This window comes from Salmo trutta, chromosome 25 (assembly GCF_901001165.1).
Source record: "Salmo trutta chromosome 25, fSalTru1.1, whole genome shotgun sequence".
Classification (NCBI taxonomy): Eukaryota; Metazoa; Chordata; class Actinopteri; order Salmoniformes; family Salmonidae; genus Salmo; species Salmo trutta.
Window position 1 is genome coordinate 26,061,547 of NC_042981.1, and position 23,529 is coordinate 26,085,075.

At 43.9% G+C, this 23,529-nt stretch overlaps 2 protein-coding genes across 8 annotated transcripts in view; one reads left to right on the forward strand and one right to left on the reverse strand.

The window, feature by feature from the left end:
* The window catches only part of LOC115162250 (ATP-dependent RNA helicase TDRD9), a 37,786-nt gene that overhangs the window by 11,527 nt on the left and 2,730 nt on the right, over positions 1-23,529 (reverse strand). The window contains exons 1-22 of one of the 6 annotated variants that reach the window (XM_029713381.1): positions 19,247-19,811; positions 13,688-13,776; positions 13,501-13,568; positions 12,801-13,022; positions 11,446-11,568; positions 11,162-11,242; positions 10,891-11,055; positions 10,695-10,798; positions 10,448-10,564; positions 10,247-10,331; positions 10,113-10,170; positions 7,960-8,064; positions 7,733-7,830; positions 7,385-7,516; positions 4,090-4,255; positions 3,859-3,922; positions 2,108-2,216; positions 1,937-1,990; positions 1,736-1,852; positions 1,084-1,191; positions 872-972; positions 540-713 (exon numbers count right to left, since the gene is read on the reverse strand). In XM_029713381.1, the coding sequence (XP_029569241.1) occupies positions 540-713; positions 872-972; positions 1,084-1,191; positions 1,736-1,852; positions 1,937-1,990; positions 2,108-2,216; positions 3,859-3,922; positions 4,090-4,255; positions 7,385-7,516; positions 7,733-7,830; positions 7,960-8,064; positions 10,113-10,170; positions 10,247-10,331; positions 10,448-10,564; positions 10,695-10,798; positions 10,891-11,055; positions 11,162-11,242; positions 11,446-11,568; positions 12,801-13,022; positions 13,501-13,568; positions 13,688-13,776; positions 19,247-19,371 (2,465 nt within the window). In that variant the 5' untranslated portion in view covers positions 19,372-19,811. Of the gene's footprint in view, positions 1-539; positions 714-871; positions 973-1,083; positions 1,192-1,735; positions 1,853-1,936; positions 1,991-2,107; positions 2,217-3,858; positions 3,923-4,089; positions 4,256-7,384; positions 7,517-7,732; positions 7,831-7,959; positions 8,065-10,112; positions 10,171-10,246; positions 10,332-10,447; positions 10,568-10,694; positions 10,799-10,890; positions 11,056-11,161; positions 11,243-11,445; positions 11,569-12,800; positions 13,023-13,500; positions 13,569-13,687; positions 13,777-18,693; positions 18,769-19,246; positions 19,812-23,529 lie in introns of those variants that run through there. The other 5 variants (XM_029713380.1, XM_029713382.1, XM_029713386.1 and 2 more) reach the window with 5 other exon arrangements.
* LOC115162252 (protein RD3-like) lies at positions 14,268-17,642 on the forward strand. Of its 2 annotated transcripts, none has more exons than XM_029713391.1 (3): positions 14,268-15,055; positions 15,671-15,973; positions 16,914-17,642. In XM_029713391.1, exons 2-3 carry the CDS (start codon positions 15,675-15,677, stop codon positions 17,281-17,283), a joined length of 669 nt encoding a protein of 222 aa, XP_029569251.1. In that variant the 5' UTR covers positions 14,268-15,055; positions 15,671-15,674; the 3' UTR covers positions 17,284-17,642. The 2 variants fall into 2 exon arrangements, with proteins under 2 accessions (XP_029569251.1, XP_029569250.1); XM_029713390.1 differs by having other exon boundaries at positions 14,269-15,055; positions 15,636-15,973.

Here is a 23,529-nt window from a genome sequence, read left to right on the forward strand (position 1 = left end):
ATCCCTCCAAGGGGGAACACAGTGCACAGAACACAGGGAACACAGGGAACAAGTGTAAGTCAGTCACTGAGCTGCATCATTGCATCAGTGAGTGAGTCTATGAGACTGACCCAACTCACTCTCATGACAGCCCAGTCTCTAAATGTGTGTGAGGAGGAAGGGGGGGGGGGGTCTAGCTCAGCCTAAATCTCCCCTCTAAGAGGCTGTGTGATGGCTGTGGAGTGTTAACCATAGTGCCAGCACGTCAGGTTACATCAAGGCCCAGTGTGGAGGGGTGCAGCCTGTGGGTGGCTGCAGGGCCCACTCCCCCCCAAACAGCCACTGACAGGACACCTCCACCCCCCTGAAGAGGTACCTGGCCCTGAGCCAGAGCTGGCATTACCTAGACATCAACTGACCGCAAAACACATTTATCTTGAGAAGTTGGGTTAAGATGCTTCACCCATGCAGAAAACTGTATTTTGTAGCATACGAGAGGGTTAAAACTACAGCTCCTAGCAGAGTATTATTAGCGTGAGAAGGATGTATAGGCTTTCTACCGAGCGTATCTCATGTGGCAGACGGTCCTGCTCCCAGCGCGGGCCTCCACCTCGTCACTGGGGTGCACAAACAGGTCCAGAGGATGCCTCTGGTGGGCCAGGAGGAGGGCCAGTGACACCTCAGGGAGCACCCCCGACCCCCGGGTAGTCGTCCGGTAGAACTCCACATGCCCTCTGAACAAACACAACAAATGTTCATCATCTTACTAATGAACTATGGGGATGCTGTTAGACCATTTAGGTCAAAACATCTAAGAAGTATTTATCTATGAAACAGGTAACATGATGAGTTATGGTACATCTAGTCAAGGTTTCAGCCATTAGTTTGTTACCTGGATCCATCAAAGGCTATGGACTTGACCTGGCCACACTGGCGGAACAGGGACTGCAGCTGCTTATAGTACAGGAAACTATAGGGGGGCAGGTTCCTCACCTGAGACCAAACAGTCAAAGAGCCTGTCAGTGGGCTAGCATTCACTAGATACAACACGGTTCATGTATAGGAATCTGATGAAATCGGGGATAGGTGGTAAAGGCATCATACCAGCACTGTTGTTTTGGGATCATGGCCGGACAGCTCTTTGGAGGCCAGCTCTTCATCCATTTCCCCTTGGGCAAAGTAGTTGGGGTAGTAGGCACCAGCGATAACCACCTGAGAAAAAGAAAGATGAGATTCTATCAAATAGACAAGGCCAGAGTGATAGTCTGTGTAGAAGGGCTAGGTACACAAGGTGATATTAGTGTCATAACAATAATCATAAAGTAGTTGGTAACGCAGGTTCAAATCAGTAAGGCTGGTCTGAATGGAGAGCTCACTTCATTCAGTAAGCACAATATAATTGACATTGCTTCCTCTATGGGCACAGCAAGAATTTACATCTGATGTTTACAATGTTCTCATCAACAGCAGTGTCATGTCGCTTTTCCACCTTTACTATTAATTAGCCACGTGCGGAATGTCAGTCACCTATTACCCTATGGCCAATAAGCACAGCTGAATTATGCAATTTTACCACACTTGCTACTTAATGTATGGGCATACCTGTGCAATAATCAACCTGCTCTCTTCTCACCAATCTCATGATGTATTTAAATGAAGGCTTACTCTATTCAGTTAAGCCTTCCCTCAATTGAATAGAGATAAGTTGGAAGTAAGGTGTAGAGCTCCAGAATGCTTGCATGGGCCTCGGTCTCACCTGCAAGATGAATCTCTGCTTGTGGAGACTGGAGTAGTCCATGGGCAATGGGTTCTCAATCACGTGCATGTTGAACTGGGACGCCCTCTTCTTCAGGTCCTCATAGAGCTCGGCCACCTGGGGGGGGGGTCACAGAGTCGGGGTCAGGTGGTCAGAAATTGGGGACAACTGGTGTGTTTCTTGAGATGCTGGTCTCTATACCTCTCTTATCCTCTTGATCTGGATGCAGTTCTCCTTGCCCCACTCTAGCTCATCCTGGGAGGAACACACACACCTTGTCTGATGTCTTTAGGCACCTCCTTTATTATATACGCGTCTGTGTATTATCCATGTTGGAAGTTCATTTATGTAACATAATCTAAATGCTCTCACCTTTGGGTGCCTCAACTCTCCCTTGTTTCTGGACGTGTGCCAAGCCTTGAATGCGTTGACAAAAGCAATGGAATCACTCGGCACACCGTGTGCAAAGGACAGCTTGCTCCTAAATATTCAAACATTTAAGAGAAGACAGGGATGAGTGTTATAGCTAGCACTGCGATTGCAATTTAATAACTGACTTATGGATGAAGACTCATGAAAATAAAATAACCTTCAAAACCTAAATAGGACTAGATTCATTATTTTTTCTAACTGTATTTTCATGTAAACTTGACCTAATAGTGGGAGTGTTTAATAATGATAAGCAATTGTTTTGCTATCTTAGTCTATTCAACATCTCATCTTCCCAACTGTCCTTCGATGCTGGAGCAGCTAATCCGGCTAGATGTGTGGGGGTGTAGAGCTATAGGCTATGGCACTTCAGTAAAAAAAAATATATAATAATTTGATGTGTAAACTATTTTATACAACGAACGTTTTCATTGCTTGTTAGTAAATAAATAGGTATTTAAAAAAAGGTTGGATGTGTCCGACTCTTCATTAATAAAAGGTTGTTCTGGCTCTGAGGGCTATAGTCTAACGCGCTAATGATGTGTCAAATGAACAATGCGCCAATCCTCTCCAACCTGGCATGGTATAATTTGATACGGAATCTTCTCGCACATTTATAGACTAATCAACGCATATCCTGGATGATATGCCGCCATAGGCAAGACAAAGAAAAATTAATTATGCCCTCCTACCCCCGCAAATTAGAATAGCAGCCTAGGCTATACAGCGTCGGCCTACAATGCACTTCTACGAATGCCCATGTGGTAGCCTACCATATGTAAAACAGGCAATTTACCATTAAACCCTGTCATTTGGTTACATTAATTTCTGTTAATGCATGTATTACTTACAGTAATTTACCATTCTCAGAGTGGAAATGCTGTTTGTAGAGTTCACAACCTGCTACACTTGTGGTCATCATTTACACGCTCCATGTGAGCATGTGTCTGGTTTCCCTGTCCTGGCCTTCGTTTTAATGGTTTTGTACGTCAAAATAATGTATTTTATTTATTTATTTATATGCAGGAAAAGCCAACAGACAATAAAAAGTAGGCATATAGAATTAGTAGAATCAAAATAAAGCTGTGTCAATACGAAAATGCTACAGATCCTCTCCAACCTGGCATTTCTTAATTGAGATTTAATAACCTGGAGAAAAGAAAATGAAACGCCATGGTAATAACGAAGTGTAATGGCTTGTTTGAAATAGGTTTTATTAAGAAGCATATGCATGTAAACCAGTGTGCAGACAGAACTGTAACCTACCCTTTTCTGACCCTCCCTAATGGTTATGTTGGTGACTGTGTTCATTGGCCTGGCCAATTACCATAACCTCAAATTCCAAGACCATCACAGCCCTAGTTACAGCAGACAATAGGTCAAATGGCAGTGCCTAGGTAGATTGTGTAGAATTAACCAATAAGGAGAGAGGAGGTGTGGTATATGGCCAATTAACCACGGCTGAGTGCTGTTCCTACGCAAAACACGACACAGTCCTGAGCCGTGGTATATTGGCCATATATCACAAACCTGAGGTGTCTTATTGCTATGATAAAAACTGGTTATCAACATCTGATATACAATGGCTGTCAGCCAATCAGCATTCAGGGCTCAAACCACCCAGTTTATAAGTGCAATTATATATTTTTTGCTGAATGAGAGAAAATGCATACATTTTTTATGTGCTGACTCACCTGTAGCCTGCCAGCTGTTGTAGGGAGGGCATGGCAAAGAAGCTCTTCAGAGACAGGGAGGCGGCTAAGAGAGAGAGAGAGAGAGAGAGAGAGAGAGAGAGAGAGAGAGAGAGAGAGAGAGAGAGAGAGAGAGAGAGAGAGAGAGAGAGAGAGAGAGAGAGAGAGAGACACAGACACACACGGAGGAGTCGTTGACCAAACACACAAAGCAAAAACCCAAACCCCACTGACCTATGATGAGGCACTCCTCCAGACAGCCAAAGACGTGTCCGAGTACGATCATCTTCCCCAGGTGCAGGTCCACAGGCAGGTGAGCCAGCATCCGACCCAGGAACGTCAGCTCTCCATCAAAACGCTTCTGGCCCTGCCCATTGTTCCCCAGGGACAGTGCGCCCATCTACACCACAAACACGCACACGTCATGACGATTCTCTTTCCTTCAATGATAACTGACTGCAAGAATACTTAGTGTCACACATACACACACTGATTCACAGTCAAAATGTCTCTATCCATCAATCCTTCCAGCCAAAGAGACCTGACTGTCCTGTCTACTAACGCACAGCAAGTGGTACCGATGCACCATGTCTAGAACCAACAGGACCCTGAACAGCTTCCACCCCCAAGCCATAAAGACTGCTAAATACAGTGGACAAAAATATAAAAATGCAGCATGCAACAATTTCAACAATTGTACTGAGTTATTGTTCATATAAGTAAATTAGTCAACTGAAAAAAATTCATTAGGCCCGAATCTATGGGTTTCGCATGACTGGGCAGGGGCGCAGCCATGGGTGGGCCTTCATGATATGCCACCCATGGCTGCGCCCCCGCCCTCTAAGGCCCACCCATAGCTGCATCCTTGCCCAGTCATGTGAAACCCATAGATTAGGGTTTCACATGACTGGGGAGCCAGGCCCAGCCAATCAGAATTAGTTTTTCCCCACAAAAGGTCCTGGGCTGGCGTGTTTACATGTGGTCTATGGTTGTGATGCCGGTTGGATATACTGCTAAAATCTCTAAAAACAACTGAGGCAGGCGGCTTATGTTAGAGAAATGAACATTCAATTCTCTGGCAACAGCTCTGGTGGACATTCCTGAAAGTGAGCATGTCAATTGCGCGCCCCTTCAAAACTTGAAACATCTGTGGCAATGTGCTGTGTGACAGAACTGCACATGTAATGATCATCCTGTTCAATCATCTTTTTGATATGCCACACTTGTCAGGTGGGTGGATTATCTTGGCAAAGAAGAAATCATCACTAACAGGGATGCAAACAAATTTGTCCACAACATTTGAGAGAAATAAGCTTTTTGTGCATACTATACGGAACATTACTGGGATCTTTTAAATTTAGCTCATGAAACATGGGACCAACACTTTACATGTTGCGTTTCTATTTTTGTTCAGTATACAGCGCATTAGGAAAGTATTCAGACCCCTCGTCTTTTTCCACGTGTGACAGGCTTATTCTAAAATTGATTACATTTTAGTTTCTCAATCTACACACAATACACCATAATGACAAAGCAAAAAAAAGGTTTTAGAAATGTTTGCAAATTTGTAAAAAAAAAATTAAAAAAATATTACATTTACATAAGTATTCAGACCATTTACTCAGTATTTGTTGAAGCTCCTTTGGCAGCGATTACAGCCTCGAGTCTTATTTTTTTTTACCCCTTTTTCTCCCCAATTTCATGGTATCCAATTGGTAGTTTACGGTCTTGTTCCATCGTTACAACTCCCGTACGGACTCGGGAGAGGCGAAGGTCGAGAGCGGTGCGTGCTCCGAAACAACCCAGCCGCACTGCTTCTTGACACAATGCCCGCTTAACCCGGAAGCCAGCCGCACCAATGTGTCAGAGGAAACACTGTACACCTGGCGAGCATGTCAGCCTGCATTGCGCCCGGCCTGCCACAGGAGTCGCTAGTGCGCGAATTGACAAGGACATCCATGCTGGCCAAGCCCTCCCCTAACCTGGATGACGCTGGGCCAATTGTGCGCCGCCCCGCGACAGAGCCTGGACTCGAACCAGATCTCTAGTGGCACAGCTAGCACTGCGACACAATCCTTTCTCTGAGCTCTACAGACAATTCCTTCGACCTCATGGCTTGGTTTTTTCTCTGGCATGCATTGTCAACTGTGGGACCCTGAATTTACCACATGGGGACTCCAATCAAGTTGTAGAAACATCAAGAATGATCAATGGAAACAGGATGCACCTGAGCTCAATTTCAAGTCTCATAGCAAAAAGGTCTGAATACTTACGTAAATAAAAGGTATGTTTTTTATTTTTAATAAATACGCAAAGAAAATTCTACAAGCTGTTTCCACTTTGTCATTGTAGGGTATTGTGTGTAGATTGCTGAGGAAATGTTTTTAATCCATTTTAGAATAAGGCTGTAATGAAACAAAATGTAGAAGTCAAGGGATCCAAATACTTTCCAAAAGCACGGTAGTTAGTTAAAATAGTTAGCCCGGGTGGCTATTGATTATCTGCATTAACCTTTTTGCGCCAACTCTTGACTCATCACATTCGCTGCTGCTACCGTTTATTATCCATCCTGTAGCCTAGTTACTTTATTCCTACCTATATGTACATGTCTACCTCAATTACCTCATACCCCTGCACATCAATTCGGTACTGGTACCCCATGTATATAGCCAGGTTATCATTGCTCATTGTGTATTTCTCCCTTGTGTTATTATTTTTCTATTATTTGTTGGGAAGGGCCCGTAAATAAGCATTTCACTGTTAGTCTACACCTGTTGCTTAGGAAGCATGTGACAAATATTTTATTTGAAGAGCCCATCCACAGCACGCACGCACGCCCCCCCCCCCAATCACACCTGACAACCACACTCAAACACCACTGACAGAGCTAATGCTAGCTGACGCAGAGGTCCTGATACAGCAGAACCAACGTTAGGAAATCATTGCATCATCACAAACACACAGTGACAGAATTGGGCTTTCAGCACCGCTGTATCTATATTGAAAAAAATATATAAATGCAACATGTAAAGTGTTGGTCCTGCATACTTATACTCATTGAGCATTTTTGGGATGCTCAATGATCGATGTGTACGACAGCATGTTCCAGTTCCTGCCAATATCCAGTAACTTAGCACAGCCATTGAAGAGGAGTGGGAGAACATTCCACAGGCCACAATCAACAGCCTGATCAACTCTGCAAAGGAGATGTGTCATGCTGCATGAGGCAAATGGTGGCCACACCAGATACTGACTGGTTTTCTGATCCACGCCCCTACCTTTAAAAAAAAAAAGATATCTGTGACCAACAGATGCATATCTCTATTCCTAGTCATGTGAAATCCATAGATTAGGGTCTAATGAATTTATTTCAATTGACTGATTTCCTTACATGAACTAACTCAGTAAAATCTTTAAAATTGTTGCACGTTGTATATTTTAGTTTTTTGAAATCTCTCCATAAGTACAGGAATCCATTCCATCGATGTCTGTTTGGGATAAGGATGTCAGCAGGTCCACAGTGAGGTACCTCTTTGAGCTGGAGCACAGTCCTCTCAATGTCATTGAGGTTGGGGGGTGAGAGGGCAGTGGAGAGGAGGGAGCGGGGGTCCCCCATGTCCAGTAGCTTCACCTTCAGCATGATGTTGGCCAGGGGGGCACGCTGGGAATAGTACAAAAATATCCTAGTTACTGTCAGAATAAACTAGCAGCTTTATAGGTCTAGTTGAGTAGCCTGCCTAGTCTTTCAGTAATCACATCCGGTGCATAAATCAATCAACAAATGAATCCAACTTCGCAGTTGTTAATCATACTATCAATCATAGTTATGAGCTTGGTTCTTTGCCATCAGGGCTGACCTAATGTATGACTCTCTTACCACCAACTCAGGAACCACATAGTCTGGGATCTCATTCCTCCAGAACTCCTTGGTCACCAGCCGGTAACAGTAGCCCTTAGACACTCGCCCAGCCCTGCCTGAGAGGGAGAGAGGATTCACAAATCCTCATTGGGAACTCTATTCTTGAATTAGAATATCAATTGCTCTCTTGAAATGGAATTGCCTCCCTGATGGGCAGTCTGAGGTGGAACTGCATAGTACTGTACCTCTGCGCTGGTTGCAGTTGGTCTTGGAGGCCCAGGTGAGGCGGAGGGACTGGTAACTGGTCTCTTTGTCACAGACCATGTGACGCGCCAGACAGAAATCAATCACTGTCAACAGGAATACATCAAATTCAGACACATGGAGTGAATACAGTATGCAGTACATATAGCAAGGAATGTCTGTAAACATTATGAAAAAGGGCCTCCTGAGTGGCACAGTGGTCTAAGGCACTGCATAGCAGTGCTAGCTGTGCTACTAGAGAACCTGGTTCGAGCCCAGGCTCTGTCGCAGCCGGCCGCGACCGGGAAACCAATGGGACTGCGCACAATTGGCCCAGCGCCGTCCGGGTTAGGGTTTGGCTGGCATGGATGTTCCTGTCCCATCGTGCACTAGCGACTTCTGTGGCGGGCTGGGTGCAATGCACGCTGACCAGGTGTACAGTATTTCCTCCGACACATTGGTGTGAATGGGTTAAGCGGGCGTTGTGTCAAGAAGCAGTATGGCTTGGCTGTGTTGTGTTTCGGAGCATGCACGTCTCTCGACCTTCGTCGGTACGTGAGTTGCAGCGATGGGACAGGACTTTAACTACCAATTGGATGCCACGAAATTGGGGAGGAAAAAGGGGTAAATATAAATTTTTTAATAATAATAATAATAAGAATATAAACTCAACAAAAAAATAAATGTCCAATTTTCAGGATCCTGCCTTTCAAAATAATTCATAAAAATACAAATTACAATGACAGTCTGTGAAGTTAAGGGTTTAAACACTATTTCCCATGCTTGTTCAATTAACCATATACAATTAATGAACATGCACCAGTGGAACGGTCGTTAAGACACTAACAGCTTACAAACAGTAGGCAATTAAGGTCATAGTTATGAAAACTTAGGACACAAAAGAGGTCTTTCTACTGACTCTGAAAAACACAAAAAGAAAGATGCCCAGGGTCCCTGCTCATCTGCGTGAATGTGCCTTAGGCATGCTGCAAGGAGGCATGAGGACTGCAGATGTGGCAAGGGCAATAAATTACAATGTCCGTACTGTGAGATGCCTAAGACAGCGCTACAGGGAGACAGGATGGACAGCTGATCATCCTCGCAGTGGCAGACCACGTGTAACACCACCTGCACAGGATCGGTACATCCGAACATCACACCTGCGGGACAGGTTCAAGATGGCAACAACAACTGCCCAAGTTACACCAGGAACGCACAATCCCTCCATCAGTGCTCAGACTGTCCAGGCTGGACTGAGGCTGGACTGAGGGCTTGTAGGCCTGTTGTAAGGCAGGTCCTCACCAGACATCACCGGCAACGTCGCCTATGGGCACAAACCCACCGTCGCCGGACCAGACAGGACTGGCAAAAAGTGCTCTTCACTGACGAGTCGTTGTTTTGTCTCACCAGGGCTGATGCTCGGATTTGCATTTATCGTCGAAGGAATGAGCGTTGCACCGAGGCCTGTACTCTGGAGCGGGATCGATTTGGAGGTGGAGGGTCCGTCATGGTCTGGGGCGGTGTGTCACAGCATCATCGGACTGAGCTTATTGTCATTGCAGGCAATCTCAACACTGTGCATTACAGGGAAGAAATCCTCCTCCCTCATGTGGTACCCTTCCTGCAGGCTCATCCTGACATGACCCTCCAGCATGATAATGCCATCAGCCATACTGCTTGTTCTGTGTGGGATTTTCTGCAAGACAGGAATGTCAGTGTTCTGCCATGGCCAGCGAAGAGCCCAGATCTCAATCCCATTGAGCATGTCTGGGACCTGTTGGATCGGAGGGTGAGGGCTAGGGCCATTCCCCCCCAGAAATGTCCAGGAATTTGCAGGTGCCTTGGTGGAAGAGTGGGGTAACATCTCACAGCAAGAACTGGCAAATCTGGTGCAGTCCATGAGGAGAAGATGCACTGCAGTACTTAATGCAGCTGGTGGCCACACCAGATACTGACTTACTTTTGATTTTGACCCCCCCACATTATTCCATTTCTGTTAGTCACATGTCTGTGGAACTTGTTCAGTTTATGTGTCAGTTGTTAAATCTTATGTTCATACAAATATTTACACAAAATAAACGCAGATAACCGTGAGAAGACGTTTCCTTTTTTTGCTGAGTTTATATATAAACATTATGAAAAAGAAAACACCCACCATATTTGACATCTGGGACTGTAACAGAGCTCTCTGCAATGTTGGTGGAGAGGATGATCTGTGGAGACAGACAGAACATTAAAAACAGAGCTACGTTCTAGAAGTCCTATTCAGTAGAGTGGTGTGATAGTTACCTTCCTGTACCCTGGGACAGGCACCAGAAACACCCCGTTCTGCTCCTCCAGAGTGACAGAGGAGTGGAGTGGGTACACCTGCAGTCTGAAACATACACCATAACAGCACCATCAAGTTTCTACTAAGTACCGGACACACACAACCTACCATAGTCATGCCCCAGAGATGTAACCAATGAACGTCAGACACACAACACCCACCTCTTGCGCACCAGCTTAGACAAGGTCTCTTGCATGTAGTGGATCTCACCCAGACCAGGAAGGAACACCAGCACACTGCCCCGGTCTGGCAGAGACAGGCCTCCCTCCCGCTCAGTCCTGCTGTTGAGATACTCACAATGGGATAATTATTGGACATCTAAAAATCAACAGTAACTAATAAATACTGAACAAATTGTTAATTTATCAAGCAAGCTAAGATGAAGAGTACTGCTGCTTGAACCCTAACCTCTGATCTTTGGCCTCCAGCTCGTCAAAGCTCTGGATAAGGCTGACAGCCACGTTGTACATCTCCACAGTGATGTAAGGTTCATCTGGATGGTGTGTATCCACCTGATAGATAGATAATACAGACAGTGTTAGGTTAGTCTAAACTGTGAGTACCAGCTACATCCACAGACAAGGCTTGATGCTTCCCCGCCCACCCTGTAAGGAATCAGGCTGCAGAGGTCATCCAGGTAGAACTCCTCGATGGCGTAGGGAGCCCCCTCCACCTCAAACACATAGGCTGGGTTCATCTGGCTGCGGATAGGGGTGCCAAAGTACTCTGCAAACTCCCTGCAGTTGATGGTGGCTGACATGAGGATGACCTGCATAAAGGGGGAAGGGAGGCATTGCGTGTCTGTTCAGTCAGTACGGTTTAGGATCACATGGTGGTGAGTGCTGAGAAGTGTGGGCTGAGAAGCGTGGGCTCACCTTGATGTAACGAGAGTTGGAATGGAGGAGCTTCCTCACAACCAACAGGAGAAAGTCCAACTCCTCCGTCCGTTCATGGACCTGAAATACAGAACCACCCTGCTTACTGATTGGCTCATCCACTGCCATGGCAAGATATTACTCAGCATCAACTAGTTTCATGTTACTGGGTACTACGATACACTGAACACCAGATAGGACAACATTATTACCAGTCAAGTCATCTGTAGACTACGTTGAAATGACGACCAGTCTGTCTCAACAGGAAAGTGAGTCTTGGTTACCTCATCTATGAAGATGTGGGAGTACTCAGTCAGGCTCTTGGCGCCGACCAGTTTCTGCAGCAGCACCCCAGTGGTCATGTAGATGAGTCTGGTGTGTTCAGTGGCCATCTTCTCTAGGCCCACCTGAAACAAACCAACAAACATAATGGCTAAGTGGCAAGTGTACATTCACACACAAGCACAAAAACACATCCATGTAGGTCAAGAGGAAAGGTGAAGCCTAAAGGCAGACGTGAGGATGCAACATCTACCGTCGCTTCCATCTGTGATGTCAAACAATCATTACCCAGAGCACTCTCTCACCACACAACGTGACTCTCTATCAGACAAATGACCTGTCCTAACAACCACGTCCTCCCCCCAGGGAAGATGCCCTCATGTTCTGCTACTCAATTCTAAGTACAAATTCCATTACGGCTTGACTTTCATAAAACTCTCAGAGAAACTAAAGATCGAGAGAGAAGGCACAGTAAATATTCACTACAATCCCCCTAGGACAGACAGAGCCAAAGTTAAGAGAACTGGATAAAAGCAGCCCTCCATGTTAGTACAGACAGGGGAAGGTCACTGTGAAAGCAGAAACTCTCCATACATCCTCAATGCCTGGAATCCATCAGTTTCTCCAGCTCTCCACTGGAACCATTACAGTGGATGGAACCAATCAATTGAATAATAATCATTATATGGTACTACATGAATGGTGTAAATAACACTTTATAGCTCCCACAAGGTGCAGAGTATGAGTACTTGGCTACCATTATCTTCTAGTGTCTCCTACAGCTCTGCTTCACCCCTTCATCTTTCATTAGTTCACACTGCACTATACTGTGACCTCCCATCTATATTTATTCTGACAAGCTTTCAAGCCCTTAGGTGTTCATCAGGTCAGCCCATCACTGTATCACTCCTCAATCACTGTCTTGCTAGCAGTGACATCACCCCTGCTGCAGTCCACAGCAGAGCAGACAGAGGCGAGGAGCAGGGAGCTATAATTAGACTGTCTCTCTTGTTTCAGAGCTGGACACAATGCAACCAGACAGCCTGGAAACAGTCCAGCATGGAAGCCTGTCCACCCCACTCCTTCCACTCTTCTCTCTGTGAGAGAAACGTCAAGTGGGCTTTTCGTACAGCGCTTCATCGAGAGATAATACTATCGCTAGAGGTGCTAAACTCAGTCCACTGCCCCTTGTTATGCAACCTGAACTCTGAATTCTTGTTTCTTTAACCTTTTTCTCTCTCTTCTTTCCACCAAGGGATGTGTATGGTGTGCATGGTAATGTGTTTTTTGGGGTATAGATATCAAAATGGTATAATTAACAATGTATGAGCGAGTGTGGTGTGAATTCTTCACTAACCTGGTATCCCACCAGACTACCCAGGGTGCACTTGCGCTCTCTGGCAACCCATCGGGCAATGCTGCTGGCGCCTATTTTGCGAGGCTGGGTGACCACAAGGTTACAGGGGGCATTCTTATCGCTGTAGTAGTCCAGGATGAACTGGGGCAGCTGGGTAGTTTTCCCACTGCCTGTGGCTCCACGAATGATCACCACAGAGTTGTTCTCGATCAGAGAGATGAGCTAGAAATACACAAACACATATCAAACACAACAGAGGAGAGAACATTATATTTGCCATTTTAAAGCTGAACATCAAAATATGATTCAACAATCTAAATTACAGTTTATAGTAAAGTATTCTAAAATGTTCATGTTCAGACACAAAAACATCCAGATCCTGCTCTTGCTGGACAATAAATGTGAATCTGAGTAGGAAATGAAAGTCTAAATCACAAATATTTTCAATAATGGCCCTACTCCTCCAGACTGTTACTTGAAAGCATGTGATGACAGTCACAGTGAGTTAGGGTCCCTGCTCTTGTTGCGCCTATGGCTCCATCAGATAGAATCAGTGCTTATCTGAAGCACAGTAAAACCTTGAATGGAGTTACGACCTGAGGAACTGTTGCCAATGACCATCTCTGTTCAAGTCTATAACCTGAAAAGGTCTGAAATGGCAGGAGTACCTAAAGCGTGTGAAGCTACTAAAGTATTTTACCTCCTGTCTATTCTTTGTGATGGGCAAGCTGGGGTAGTCATAACTGGCTAATGGGGGTGGAGGCACACCTAGAGTTGGAGAGACGAACACAAAAAGGTTTGCTCATTGACTTTCTTAATTGTTGGGAAAAAAAGGAATCCAATTGAAAGCCAAATTAATTAGAAAGTTATATCAATGTGTAACTCACTCGCAGAAAAGTCAGGCTTTCCTGTCTTGTTCCTCAGTCCCCCACCTTCACTCTTTGGGCTGACCTGCTGTTGGGGAGCTTTTGCAGGGCTAGAGAGAAACACAGATTCTCAGGTAAATCAAAAGATAGTCTGACATTTCAGTGCACAGTCAACTAATGTCAATTCCCTGGCTCTTTTGGTCTGGCCAAACGAGAAGAGAAAATTGCTGCATGGTGTTTCTGTCCAGCCACCCAATCCTTTTAGAAAACCAAACTTATCAGCATTTAAGCGTCAAGGAGAGACAATGCAGTTCTGTAAGTCCATGTACACTCTTACAAAAAAGGGTTCCAAAAGGGTTCTTCGGCTGTCCCCATAGGATAACCCTTTTTAGTTCTAGGTACAACCCTTTTTGGTTGCAGGTAGATCCCTCTGTGGAAAGGGTTCAATATGGAACCCAAAAGGGCTCTTTCTACTTGGAACCAAAAAAGGGTTCTTCAAAGGGTTCTCCTAGGACAGCCGAAGAACCCTTTTAGGTTCTAGATACACCACTACACTCTTAGAAAAAGAGGTGTTATCAAAGCTAGGTGAAACAAAGCGCCCCCCCATTGAACTCATATTAGGCAGCCGCATCCTCGTAGTGATACTGTGGCTTTTTCACTTTGAGTAAATAATGTTGAGTAATGCTAGTGTCTTTGTCAAGTCAAATAGCTCTTCCCCTACTTTCTTTCTGAATTCCCTCCCCTCCACCAAAAATTCTCTTTCCCTTTTTTCTCTGAGTTTCTAACATTCTTCTCTCTTACTCGTCCCCCCTGTCATCTCCCCCACTCCTCTCATTCCGTGGCTGGGCCAGTCAGGCCTGGGGCAGTGTTGCAGAGAGAGCAGTCCCAGTCATCTCAGCTTCTCTCCGGGCGAGAGGAGGACTTTATCTACACAGCAGGCAGACACACTGTCAGAGCTGGGAGCAGCTCACACACACACATCTAAAAATGCACAAGGGTTGACATGCACACCCTCACTTCAGCATCTAACAAAGCAGCTGACCTTACAACAAAGCAGCACAAAAGGAAAGGAGACAGCATTGAGTCAGAGGAGAACACTGAGAACTCCGCTGGACACAGTCCACAGGACAGGAGAGCAGGGACAAGTGAAGAGGACAATTACGCAGTACAGAGAGGACAATTTCTTACAGACAGACAGCAGAGGAGTGCAGACAGTGTATGATCCACACTCGATCAGGACTACGAGTCCAGTAAGAACCAGAGAATGGAGACTTCACTGACAGACCCATGGATACAGAGTCCTGGAGATGCTACTCTGAGGTGCCTGTGTTGATCTCTCTGCCTACGTCTGGCTCTCTCCCTCAAGCCTCCTCACTGCAGCGTTCAAGAGTAAGTACCAACAACCATGTGTATTTTTTAATTTAAAAAAAATTACATTTCACACTACATAGGCTATTTGCCATTCATGGTCAGAAAGTACCAACAATAAAATGGCACTCAACTAGACAATAGCCACAAATTATTTGGCCCATTATTTTTAGACATTTTCTAGGTCAGTCAGGTTTAATAAAACAAATGACTTTTCTTGTGCTTTGAGGCATTGCTGACAGGTGTATAGCACTACAGTACCCATTACCCCAGGCTGCCTAATCTGAGTGTAGCTAAGGTGTGAGGTACAGAGAGAACCATCAGTCTGAGGAGTTCAGTACACACCCACACCTGGGCATCCTCCTCAACAGAGTGAGAATGCCACTGAATGCTATCAGAACACTGATGACGACAGATGTCAGCTTGTATGGAGGTGATCCATTTCTCACTTTCCACCATGTCAAGTCTTCAACGAGTGCAGAACAAATCAATACAATTGCAATTCTTTCAACAGTTCTGTTAAAACAGACTTCAGGAGAACAGGACATCAGTGTCAATACTTTTGATTCAGGATGTACAATACTTTATTTTCTCACTGCAGTAACCACAGTATTCCTCCGCCATGCCCCTATTCAGCTGGATGAAATGGTTGCGTGCTGAAGGAGAACAGGCTCAAGATGAGGGGACGTCTGCTAAGTCCACAGGGGTATTACCCAGCTGCACACTGATCAGGGAGCTGCTGTGGCACGTGGAGGAGAGGGAGCGCCTGGCACGGGAGGTGGAGCGGGAACACAGGTTGGCCCACAACACCGTGGGATACCCCCACTGGCTCCAGAGCTACCCAAGGTTACGTACGCTGATCCCCGCATCGGAGCGTCACCAGTTGGAGCGTTTGTGTGCCCAGATCCAGCCCATACACACCGCCACGGTGCTCTCCAGGTACATTGTACACCCGTTTTCATACAGTAGTACCCTTTTCATATAAGCACACTGTGTCCGAAATAGCCACTGCCACCACACCAGGGTGACAATAGGCGAAGGAGACGAGTCTCAAGGGGAGCAGGGCAGAGCAATCTGCCAGGGAAGCCACTGTGTTATTGTCACAGAAGTAGGTAACATGGGGTGTGAACATGCAAAGGTGAAGTGGATCCTATGGGGCTAGGCACAGCAAAAACAACCCCCAGGGAAAGCACTCTGCATCAGCAATATCGTATCCCTATTAAAATAAAAACATCCCACAACAACATTTTACAGTGATGGTGACATTTGTATGAACACAGATTTGGTCTTTTGAAGGGCTAAATGAGGAATCATGACCCTTGTAATCATACTTGAAATAACCTTTAAATCCACCATGGATCTTGCAAAAATGAATGTACATTAACTAGATGTGCATAACCACATCCACATGGTTGATTTTCACAGCTGTCAAATAAATTGTTCAAAGCCCAGTTATACCACTGACGGAAGTGACATACACTCGACCCCCCCCCCCCCCCCCCCAAGAACTCTCCATACAATCCTGAGGTGTGACTAGGTTTGCATAATCACATTTACAACAGTAACAAGATCGCCCAATTATTCCAGGGATATTATTCGGTGTGGAAACTCACTGCAAGCATTTTTCTTCTTTGCAAAATGTCCTCCTGACAACTAGATTGGAGTGAGCTAATAAATACGCCCTCAACCTTGTCACCTCACACAATGCATGATACTTTGAAATAGCCTACATCATTATCAGCATAATTTGTCAACTAGGTCTAATGGATAATTGAAAACCAAAACAGCTTCTCCCAAATGGCCTCATTATTGTGGGTAATGCAGTTTGGGTTAAAGAGTTTATTAACCCACTATATCCCTCTATCTATCCCATTCTCAGGTTCCGCGAGGTGCTGGCCAGCAACAACATCCTGCCCTGGGAGCTGGTGTACGTCTTCAAGCAGGTGCTGAGAGACTTCCTCAACAAAGAGGAAGGGGAAGAAGAGGAGGAGCATCTGCCACAGCCAGCACTGCTTGAGCCAATGGAGGCCTGGACCAACCGATACCAAATGAAGCAGGGCTTTGTCACACCCACCGTGCCGGACTGTGGTGAGCCCCCGAGAGAGGAGATCCCAACCATCTCTGGATATGTGGACCGTACTATGAGAGGCTCTAGTCCTTTCACTGCCCATAGGGACTGGGACCTTCCCTACTACTACCACCACCCAATGCCACACAACTCCACAGAGGCCTACAGCACCATGCTGTGAGAGGAGGCAGGGTGGTAAAGTTGTCCCCAACTCATGACCATGCTTACCTTCTATCCTTCTATCCCCCCCAAAAAAATTTGCATAAAATGTGTGTTGGATTTATTCATTTGAATGTATGAACTGCAACACAATCTTGCACAGGACAAACACTTGGGGGCAGAGTCAGACATGCAACAATGTATACTGCCATCTACCTGAACTAGGGATGCATCTCAATACTAGCTACTACAATAGGTTAGTCTACTAGCTTGCCTACTTCATTTGCACTGACAAGTCAACCGTGCTTAGACATTTTGGCACCTGGCTACAGAGTACCACAGTATGAGTCATAATACCCATAAAACATACCGGTCAAACAAGGAAATGTTCCAATGGTTTTTCCACCATTCATTTTTCCCCATAGGGGATTTTAGAAACACTTAAGATAAGGGCTGTGTTTTGTGAAGGCTTATTCTGGCGTAACAATAATTAATGCACCTGACAGGTGTGGCATATCAAGAAACTGATTAAACAGCATGATCATTACACAGGTGCCCCTTGTGCTGGGGACAATAAAAACTTAAAACGTGCAGTTTTGTCACAACACCACAGATATCTGAAGTTTAGAGGGGGCGTGCAAATTGGCATGCTGACTGCAGGATGTCCACCAGAGCTGTTGACAGTTCATTTAATGTTCATTTCGCTACCATAAGCTGCCTCCACTGTCATTTTAGAGAATTTGGCAGTACATCCAACAGGCCTCACAACAGCAGACCACATGTAACCACGCACAGCCCAGGACCTCCATATCAAGCTGCTTCACATGTGGGAGGAGTATTTGCCTGAAATAAAGCCCTTTAGTGGGGAAAAAACCCATGTGGCTCAGTTGGTAGAGCATGGTGTTTGCAACACCAGGGTTGTGGGTTGGATTCCCACGGGGGACCAGTATGGGGAAAAAAATACAATAAAATGTATGCATTCACTACTGTAAGTCGCTCTGGATAAGAGCTTCTGCTAAATGACTAAAATGTAACTAATTCTGATTGGCTGGGCCTGGCTGCCAAGTGAGTGGGCCAATACCCTACCAGGCCCACCTATGGCTACACCGTTCCCAGTCATGTGAAATCCATAGATTAGGGCCTAATGAATTTATTTCAATTGACTGATTTCCTTACATGAACTGTAACTCAGTAAAATCTTTGAAATTGTTGCGTTTATATTTTTGTTCAGTATAGTTTGTGTTAGTAAATCATAACATTTTATTTGGCTAGTTAATACAGTACTTCTTGAAAATTATGTAGGTAGCTATGTAGCCTGAAAATCCGACGTTGAAATGCGTAGAATTCTACATCAGCGAGAAATGATCGTTTGGGTCAGGAAAGTTTCCTATCATTACCTCTACAAGCCAGAATGCTAAATAACATAATTTACCGGTTGTCCGTGAGGTTGGTCATTTTGCAGGTAGGAATGAGACAATATATCCACAGGAAAGTATAATTACGTCAACTTTTCAAAGCTCTGTGCGTTCAGATTTCTATCATCCGAAGCATGCGCACAATATGGAAATATACAAACGTATGCATACTTAACGAGCTCGTGCAAGTGTTTCAGGTGAGAGAAATCTCAACACACTATAAGCGCTTTGAAAAGTTGATGTAATTTTACTTGTCTATGGATATATTGTCTCATATTCCTACCTGCAAAAAGGACAAACTGCACGGACAACCGGTCAAGTACGTTAAAATAGAATGTTGAATAACACTTTATTTTATGAGAAGACACTTCCAAATAAATGTATAGCATTAATATCAGACTGAACCAGAGCAGAGGTATCAGTCTGATTGTCAGGCAAGTAGCAATGTAGCTAGCTAACACAAAAGTATAAAGTTCCAGTCTGGTAGTTAGTGTGCTACAGTGCGAGGGAACATGTACAAGTTAGCGGGCAATTCAATTGTACATTTTGCTAGCTAGCCAGTTTACTTACCTCTGTCTTGATGACTCCTCCGACTTTACTTTTTTTGGAGGTTCATCTGTAATTCTAATGTTAGCAAATTGGGTGCCTAATGTAAACCATTCTGTTATTTGTTCTGCAGTTATTGCTTTCTTCATGTTTACTATTTTGTGGACTCCAGCGACCGATCCGTTGGTCTTTGTTCAATGGTGATGCTGCAGAATTCTAAATGAGTTCAAAGGCACGTGACAGTACACCTGCTAAAAGGTTGCCAGTCATAAACCCCGTGTATTAAAATGGGATTTTAAACCTAACCTTAACCGCAATCCACATGCCTATCCCTAAATTAAGCCCAAATAACGACTTTTTTTTTTAAATACATTTTTTACGATATAGACAATTTTTACTGTGCTGCGGTAACTAGTGGAAACCCTGTTAAGGAGTCTGGGTTGGTCTGGATCCCCTGCAAAGGAGTCGAGAAGTCTGTGTTGCTCTGGATCAAACGTCCATCTACTGCACGGGTTGTCAACTCATTTTGCCCTGATTTAGCCTCGGGAGCCGCATTGGTGGAAAAAGTATACAAACGTCATACTTGAGTAAAAGTAAAGATACCTTAACAGAAAATGAAAAGTGAAAGTCACCGAGTAAAATACAACATGAGTAAAAGTCTAAAAGTATTTGGTTTTAAATATACTTAAGTATCAAAAGTAGCCTAAAAGTATGAATCATTTCAAATTCCTTATATTAAGCAAACCAGATGACACAATGTTATTGTTTTTAAAATGTACGGATAGCCAGGGGCACACGCCAACACTCAGACATCATTTACAAACGAAGCATTTGATTTTAGTGAGTCTGACCGATCATAGGCAGTAGGGATGGTTCTCTTGATAAGTGTGTGAATTGGACCATTTTCTGTCCTAAGCATTCAAAATGTAACGAGTACTTTTGGGTGTCATGGAAATTTTATGGAGTAAAAAGTACATTATGTTCTTTAGGAATGTAGTGAAGTAAAAGTTGTCAAAAATACAAATAATAAAGTACAGATACCCCCCCCAAAACTACCTAAGTAGTACTTTAAAGTATTTTTACTTAAGTACTTTACACCCCTGTATTGGTTACATCCTTGGGATGTCCCTACCCAATATGCAGAAATCGCTCTGCCATTTCCAGGTTACTAAAATTCTAATAGTTTGTCTAATTTTTGTTTGTGACAAAACAAGCAATAGTGTAGAGAATCACTGTATCATGTAATCCGTTGTGAAATATATTTTCAATAACCACAAATATTGTATTTACAGCTGTTTCCAAAAGGAAAACTTAAACATGGGAAGCATAGAAATAGCGCACATAGAACATATCTACCACTTCTTGCTTTCAACGAAAATGACAGATCTATAACTCACATTTATATGTGAATTTGGTCGGGTAGCCCAAAAAGTTAAATATTGCAGCTTTAAACGCCTATCCCTTTTCAATTTCAACATGGTAATGTCAGAGTTGAGACATACCAAGGATTCCGTTTAGACTTTTCCAGGCCTTATTTGGTTTTCAACAAGTGCGAATGGCTGCATTGAAAATGTGTTATATTTCCTCACTGTCAAAATGTGGGGGAAAAATGCTCTAACCATAATTTTTAGAATTTTGCAGCCTGGTCTCAGACTAGACGTAACGCAGTAAATATAAATCCGAGACACTCAAATTAGTATGATATGTTTGGTATGGTTACATAAAACAGAAGGAGAGTGGTTGGTATAATGCAAACATCTAGCGACCCAAAGGTTGTGCATTCAAATCTCATCATGGATAACTTTTAGCATTTTAGCAACGACATACTACTTTTTAGCATGTTAGGTTAAAGGGTTAGGGGAAGGGATAGCTAACTCCTAACCTTAACCCTAACCTTGTTAACATTAGCCACCTAGCTAACGTTAGCCACAACAAATTGGAATCCGTACATATTGTAATGAAACAGGAATGGAGTGCGGCTTGAACCCTCAACCTTCTGGCCCAAGGCACAGTGCACCATCGACTGTGCCACAAAAGCATGCTCGAGTGGCAGATTCGATATCTGCGCTTATAAACCAGGGTCACTACACAACTCCCTCCTTTCAAAGAGCATGTCCTCATGCTAGACCTCACAGGACACCGTCTTACAGGACTGCGCTCACCGGCTAAGCACACGCACTGTCATGGATGCAAGGTCCGATCATTTTCACTTCTGACACCAATGCAATGAAACGGGCAGGGAGCATGGCTTGAAACCCTCAACCTTCTGGCCCGAAGCCCACCGAGCCATCGACTGTGCCACAAAGCATGCTTGAGTGGCAGTTACTATCCGCGTTTAAAAATGTTTTAACTTTTTTTTTAAATTTAACTAGGCAAGTCAGTTAGCCTGTGGGACGCGTGCGTCCCACCCTAGTCAACAGCCAGTGGAATCGTGTCGCGCGAAATACAAATACCTCATAAATGCTATAACTTCAATTTCTCAAACATATGACTATTTTACACCATTTTATAGATACACCTCTCCAGAATCGAACCACATTGTCCGATTTCAAAAAGGCTTTACAGCAAAAGCAAAACATTCGATTATGTTAGGAGAGTACCCAGCCAAAAATAATCACACTGCCATTTTCAAAGCAACTAGCATGCATCACAAATACCCAAAACACAGCTAAATGCAGCACTAACCTTTGACAATCTTCATCAGATGACACTCCTAGGACATCATGTTACACAATACATGCATTTTTTGTTCGATAAAGTTCATATTTATATATAAAAACAGCAATTTACATCGGTGCGTGACGTTCAGAAAATATTTTCCCTCAAATGCTTCCGGTGAATCAGCTCTACAATTTTAAAAACAAAATTACAAAATTACTATTACTATACAAAATTACTATTCGAAAACATTTTTAAAATGTAATATTGTCATTCAAAGAACTATAGATTAACATCTCGTGAATGCAACCGCATTGCCAGATTTAAAAATAACTTTACTGGGAAATCACACTATGCAATAAACAAGATGCTATGCTCAGAAAAATAGGCTAGGCGATACAGGTTAGCGCCATCTTGGAACCATCTAAAATCAAATATACTATTGTAAATATTCCCTTACCTTTCATTATCTTCATCAGAAGGCACTTCCAGGAATCCCAGGTCCACAACAAATGTAGTTTTGTTTGAAAAAGTTAATAATTTATGTCCCAATAGCTCCTTCTTGTTAGCGCGTTCCGAAGGCTACTCATAATGTACGAGGCGCGCCGGACTTGTCGTCACGAATGTGCAAAAAATATATATTTACGTTCGTTCAAACATGTCAAACGTTTTATAACATAAATCTTTAGGGCCTTTTTCAATCAGAGCTTCAATAATATTCAAGGCGGACGATTGCATTGTCTTACTAAACGTTTCGGAACAAAAGGGTACCCATGGGCGCCTGCGTCATAGTAGTAATGGCCCTCCCTCTATGACCAACTTTCCAAGCCTCTCTTTCGGTCAGTTTCTACCATAGAAGACTCAAACCACTTTGTAAAGACTGTTGACATCTAGTGGAAGCCTTAGGAAGTGCTAAATGAATCCTAACTCACGGTGTGTTTCATAGGCAAAGTGTTGAAGGTGATTCCACAAATCAGATTTCCACTTCCTGCATGGAATCTTCTAAGGTTTTGGCCTGCCATAGCAGTTCTGTTATACTCACAGACACCATTCAAACAGTTTTAGAAACTTTAGGGCGTTTTCTATCCAAATATACTAATTATATGCATATTCTAGTTACTGGGCAGGAGTAGTAACCAGATTAATTCGGGTACGTTTTTTATCCGGCCTTGCAAATACTGCCCCCTAGCCCCAACAGGTTTTAAGAACAAATTCTTATTTACAATGACTGCCTACAGTTGAAGTCAGAAGTTTACATACACCTTAGCCAAATATATTTAAACACAGTTTTTCACAATTCCTGACATTTAATCCTAGTAAAAATTCCCTGTCTTAGGTCAGTTACGATCACCACTTTATTTTAAGAATGTGAAATGTCAGAATAATAGTAGAGAGTGATTTATTTCAGCTTTTATTTCTTTCATCACATTCCCAGTGGGTCAGAAGTTCATACACTCAATTAGTATTTGGTAGCATTGCCTTTAAATTGTTTAACTTGGGTCAAACGTTTTGGGTAGCCTTCCACAAGCTTCCCACAATAAGTTGGGTGAATTTTGGCTCATTCCTCCTGACAGAGCTGGTGTAACTGAGTCAGGTTTGTAGGCCTCCTTGCTCGCACACGCTTTTTCAGTTGTGCCCACAAATTTTCT

Bases quoted from the DNA above. Each gene is read 5' to 3' on its own strand.
- LOC115162252 (XM_029713390.1), top strand. From the start codon at position 15,657: ATGCCCCTATTCAGCTGGATGAAATGGTTGCGTGCTGAAGGAGAACAG. The intron at 15,974-16,913 runs GTACATTGTACA...TCCCATTCTCAG, and splicing joins ACCGCCACGGTGCTCTCCAG to GTTCCGCGAGGTGCTGGCCA.